Source organism: Penaeus chinensis, chromosome 2, assembly GCF_019202785.1.
Source record: "Penaeus chinensis breed Huanghai No. 1 chromosome 2, ASM1920278v2, whole genome shotgun sequence".
Lineage (NCBI taxonomy): Eukaryota > Metazoa > Arthropoda > Malacostraca > Decapoda > Penaeidae > Penaeus > Penaeus chinensis.
The window spans coordinates 13,616,882-13,621,881 of NC_061820.1; the positions used below are offsets into that span (position 1 = coordinate 13,616,882).

Sequence of the window (5,000 nt, forward strand, 5' to 3'; positions counted from 1 at the left end):
TTTAAGATAAATATTACTTTATATTTATATTTGCATTTTACGATGTCATTATTTGAAACGACAATGAAGAAATAAAGTCTTGAAAACCTGAAAAATGAGGTTGTTTTTTACGAAGCCCGAAGGTCGCTAACAATTACCGCGGTCACAACACCACGTGCTCTGCCCGGCTGCACCCTATCGCCACTCGCATGCACATGGGAGCTATGAATGTACCAAGGAAGGTGTACATCTTAGACCTTTCTTCAGTATTAAAATCGATAATAAACGGAAGCATAAACAAGGTGACGAAAATAAAACAAGGGAAAAAATTACGGGAAACGTTGCGACCGCCATGCCAGTGGTTTTCCTTTCATCTCAAGAGCCAATCTTTCTCTCTTTCTCCTCTCTCTCTCTCTCCTCCCGCCGTCCGTGCACACTCTCTCCAACCAGTTTCTAGCCACTTACCCATCCTTCCTCGGGCTCTCTAACCCTTCACTCACTTCGCGGTTTCCGGTTTAAGGCGATTTTCAGATTAATACGGTACTGCGGTTCAGCTGTCGGTGTGTGTAAGGGCGAGTTTTTGATCCGGTGACCTTATGCCTGGTAATGTGCTAATGTCTCTATGTAATCATTAACGTAATTATTATATTCATATAGGGAATGTATTAAGATTTGGGGTCTAATGATATCGTAACTTGTGAAATCTAAGAGTACAGTAAAAAAAAAAAAAAAAACATTTCATGAATCGGGAATACAAGTTAAAGATTATTACCCTGGCTGACCTGAAATGTCTCTCCTCACACTTGACTTTCACACTTTTCTCCTCCCCCCCCCCCCCTCTTCGCCCCGTATCATGCCCCTTCCTCCACCCTGCCACCCACTGCTTTCTCTCCGATGATAACACTTACATACATCTGTTATTAGGGTCTCAAAATATCCTTCTAATCTACACTTGGATTGAAGTTTTAAGTAGCAGGCAATCACTTTCTATTGCTAATGATTAAACTGCAGCCAGTGCTTAGCTCCGTTGGGTGTGGCGTCCTTGTAAGTTTCAGCCGTTCCCTCGCGTCTGTGTGCATGTGCTCTCCTGTGCGTGTGCATGTGTTCGCGGCCATCATCGCTTTCGCATGTCAGTGGGTGTGATTACGGATTTTTTATTGAGTGTTTTGGCGTGCATTGGCGTTGCAGAATAAGTGAACATGAGGATAACTCGAGTGATGTTTTCTGAGATCTCTGAAATGCCGCATAACCTCTCGATTACTGTACTTGCTACAACACCAGCGGGATCGGCGAGCCCGCGAATTCTGCACCGAACACTGAGCAGTGCTTGCGTCTGCCCGCCACTTGCTTGTCCGGAAGCGGTGATTGCTACTTCTTTGTTTCACTTTGTTTTCGCCTCTGTGGTGTTGTTACTTAAAGGTGAATAATTTCGTGTCTCACGCACTTGGATCCACACCAGGTTGCCAGGTATTACCGTATTTCTTCATAGCAGACGACATTCTTTAAAAACGGTAAGACCGAGCGGGATCAATGTGAGACCCTCGAGCTGGAACGGGCGCACGTTGCAAGTGTGTACTATTTGATTTATTTAATTTCTGTTTATTTTACTTTATTTTTATTTCTTCGTTTATTTTTACTGGTGCAGATCTAGCAACTCATACGTCGTCTTCCTGCTATTCAAGTTTCGACGATTTTTCCAAGTTACAGCGCGACTAAGGACCCTTCATCTACACCGCAAGCTTCACGAATGTAATGAGTGCGCGAAAATGTGTGTGAGTGAATGAACTTTAATCGGACTTTTAAAAAGACTTTCGCCGAAAGATACGATCATTCAAAATAACGTCTGTGTAGCCTAGTCCATGGGTTTGATCGCGCGCTCCACTGAAGCTTTGAAGTGCCGGCAAACCAATAACTGCCACTGTTGACATGTGCTTTTTAAGATGAAACGGCTGACACGATGGCTGAAGATTCAATCAAGCAGCTGATAGAAACCCAAGCCGAGGAATATAAACACCAGATTGAACTCTTATCAGAAAGATATGACGAGCGAGAAAAGAAAATGTTGACGGAAATACGAGACCTCCGAACCGATGTACGAGACCTTCAAACAAGGCTAGAATCCACCCAAAAAGAATTGGTTGAATTAAGAGCCGAACTGCCGAAGCTGAAACGACAGATTAAGCAATTAAGTGATTACCAGTCTAGCATTAAAATCCTAGAGAAGCGTGTCAATCATTACGAAGAAAACAATCGCCGTAACAACCTCGTTATCGATGGCATGCCCGAAGATGACAACGAAACTGTGGAGGAAACCCAAGTCAAAGTCATTGCCTTGTTATCGGAGAAGCTGGGTCTCCCTGCGACGACACCCCTGCAGGCGCGTCGCATCGGGAAGGGCAACGTCGGCAAGTCGAGGGCGGTCGTGGTGCGCTTCACCGAACGCCAAGACCGAGAGGCCACCCTCAGGAATGCCAGCAAATTGGAAGGAACCAACATTTTCATCAACGAGTATTTCTACCCGACAGCGAGGAAGCAGCGAGAGGCTCGTCTCTACCAGCCAAAGCAAGACAGGAGGCCGAATGGATCCGTCATCGCGCCTCTTGCCCAAACTACTTTCCCGCCCAAACTCGATGCGAAAACTACCTCCCTCCACCCACCCCCAGCGCCCGCAGGCCCCATCACCGGATCTTCCGTAGAAATTGAACAAGACAACGACTGCTCGGAGGTGCGATATTCTTTTTTATTAAATTCTTTATGTTGCACACTAACACGCTTGATCGGTGGTATCAAACGGGTACTTCTATTTAAACTCCAATAACTCACTCACAGACTCTCTACTATTATAATTTGCATAATGATTGGATTCTCTTCCAGAGAGAAACTAACTTATAATCCTCTCAATGCCTTTATGCTATTGGAATTCAATCCACTTTATCTCACACGCTCCGAACACCCGAACACCCACCACTCTAATCTCGGACCGAATTCCAGCTGCACTTCTTCCTGGTCACTACACTAAAGCACGTAAATGATTTAGCTCATATCCATTAATATTTGATGCATGCAAACAAATTTCGTAACTGTCATTATACTTGTTGAATTGCCTCTTCAATCAGAGGTTTTGGGTTTGTGAAACCTAATTAGAAGAGGAATTCTCACAGGTAAGTTCCCTGACGAACTGCACGGGCTTCCATACTTGCAAACGATGACTAATAGTATTGACCGTACGTGATCTATATCTGTGGAAAACTGAGTGCTTCTAAACTTGGAGACTTATGCACTGTGTGACCATTCTCACAACTTTCTTTCAAGTAGTGCATGCAAATGAGTTTAATTTTATAAGTTTGATATACATACAGCTCAACACTAACTCGAATTTATCTATTCAAGCTTTACAAGGTAATGCTGAACATAACAGACTCTCTATTTCATAAGCGATTGGCACTTGAATCAGCTCAAGTATGGACATGGCTCTTGTGCTCAGTAATTGTATATCCGACATACCAAACCAGATCATACGTCATTATCAAAATGTCCTTCTGATTCATCAATTCTACACATCTCTGCCACGGATCATTTCTACTTTAAACAACATTTCCTCGCCCTACACCTAAAATGCACCTTCCAGATCACCTTACAGAAATTGAGGGAATAATAATGACCCAAATAATGACATGGCTAATTATATCTGTTTTTAGTCACCACTGCATCAAACGCAAATTAGCCATAAAGCAAACGTAATTCAATAATCCCCTCATATTTTTTCCAATAAGTCTCAAGTGACCAACGATAAAAAAAAAAGACAAAAATACAGGAACTTCTTGAATGCATTAGTAAAGGAATTCAAGGAGTCACTGGATCACGATTAGACAGCACTTTCATCTCAAAACAACTGCTATAATACTCCAAGTAACATAGACGGCAGAGATAAAATTATTACAGTTGAGAATTTAAAACAATATTTTTCTAACCAGTGAAGTACTACATTTTCCATATTCTCCCTTGATTCAAAACTGTTATGGTATTTCTGGATGCAAAAAATATTTTGGATTTTACCATACTAAAATAAAAATTAATCAATTTGATAATACAGTCTTGCTATAGAAAGTGCATATTTCAACCAATATCTACATTTCTGTAATGTGTACAGATCAACTATTGCCAACTATTTGATATTACTTCATTAATTTTGCTCTGTTAATTTATCATTTGTTATGTTGATGGTATAACTGTTTATACACCATCCAGAAATGCAGTCCGTACTTTCAATACTATGAGTCAACAACTTGCAATGATAAGTGAGTGGACCCGTGCAACTAGATTCTCTTTATATAGTTAAAGGGCTGTTACAAGGTATTTAGTCTAGATTAAGATGTTCAGATAACCACCATAGATAATCATCCTATGAAAGTAAATCCTTGGTATAATACTTTAACGGTAAGTCAACAAACTTACCAGATTGAAATGTCTCTTCAGAATTATACTTCACCTAAACTATGAAGAATATTCCCGGTAGAAATATCTGTATAGGAGTGTGTATTTTCGGGAACAATTGCCAATTACCTATTGTTATTGACAGAAATTGTTCATATTTCACGAGAAACAACCGCGATCGCCTAAAACCATATGCGCAAAAGTCCGTCTCTTACACTGACTGTAAAGTCCATCGAAACAGCCCTTGATTTTACTCTTTCACCGGGCAATGACTCATCAAAGTACCGTTTTTATTAATACTGTATCACTGTTTTATGCTGTCAGTGTCTCTCCCGTTTCCATGCATACATAAATCATAGCACGTATATTTCCCCCCCTATTTCATAATTAATGCCCATGCTTAGCAAGTCTGTTTCGTGTTAGTGTGTTTATGTAAACTCTGCTCAGTATATATCTTTCGGTATGCCTTTAAGTCAGGCAAGTATCTGAATTGTAACCAGAATCGCAAACATGAAAGGGAAAGGAAAGAAGCTGCACAGAAAGTATGAAGAAAATGATAATTGGATGACAGGAAAAAAGGCTTCTCT

At 41.0% G+C, this 5,000-nt stretch overlaps 2 protein-coding genes across 3 annotated transcripts in view; one reads left to right on the plus strand and one right to left on the minus strand.

The window, feature by feature from the left end:
• LOC125034198 (fibrocystin-L-like) overlaps positions 1-5,000 on the minus strand; it is a gene marked incomplete in the record, with an annotated part of 1,068,345 nt that overhangs the window by 543,812 nt on the left and 519,533 nt on the right.
• Positions 1-5,000, plus strand: part of LOC125035334 (tubulin alpha chain-like) — a 42,476-nt gene that overhangs the window by 27,139 nt on the left and 10,337 nt on the right. For both annotated transcript variants that reach the window (XM_047627667.1, XM_047627658.1), the window contains exon 3: positions 1,625-2,704. In XM_047627667.1, the coding sequence (XP_047483623.1) occupies positions 1,937-2,704 (768 nt within the window). In that variant the 5' untranslated portion in view covers positions 1,625-1,936. The remainder of the gene's footprint in view (positions 1-1,624; positions 2,705-5,000) is intronic.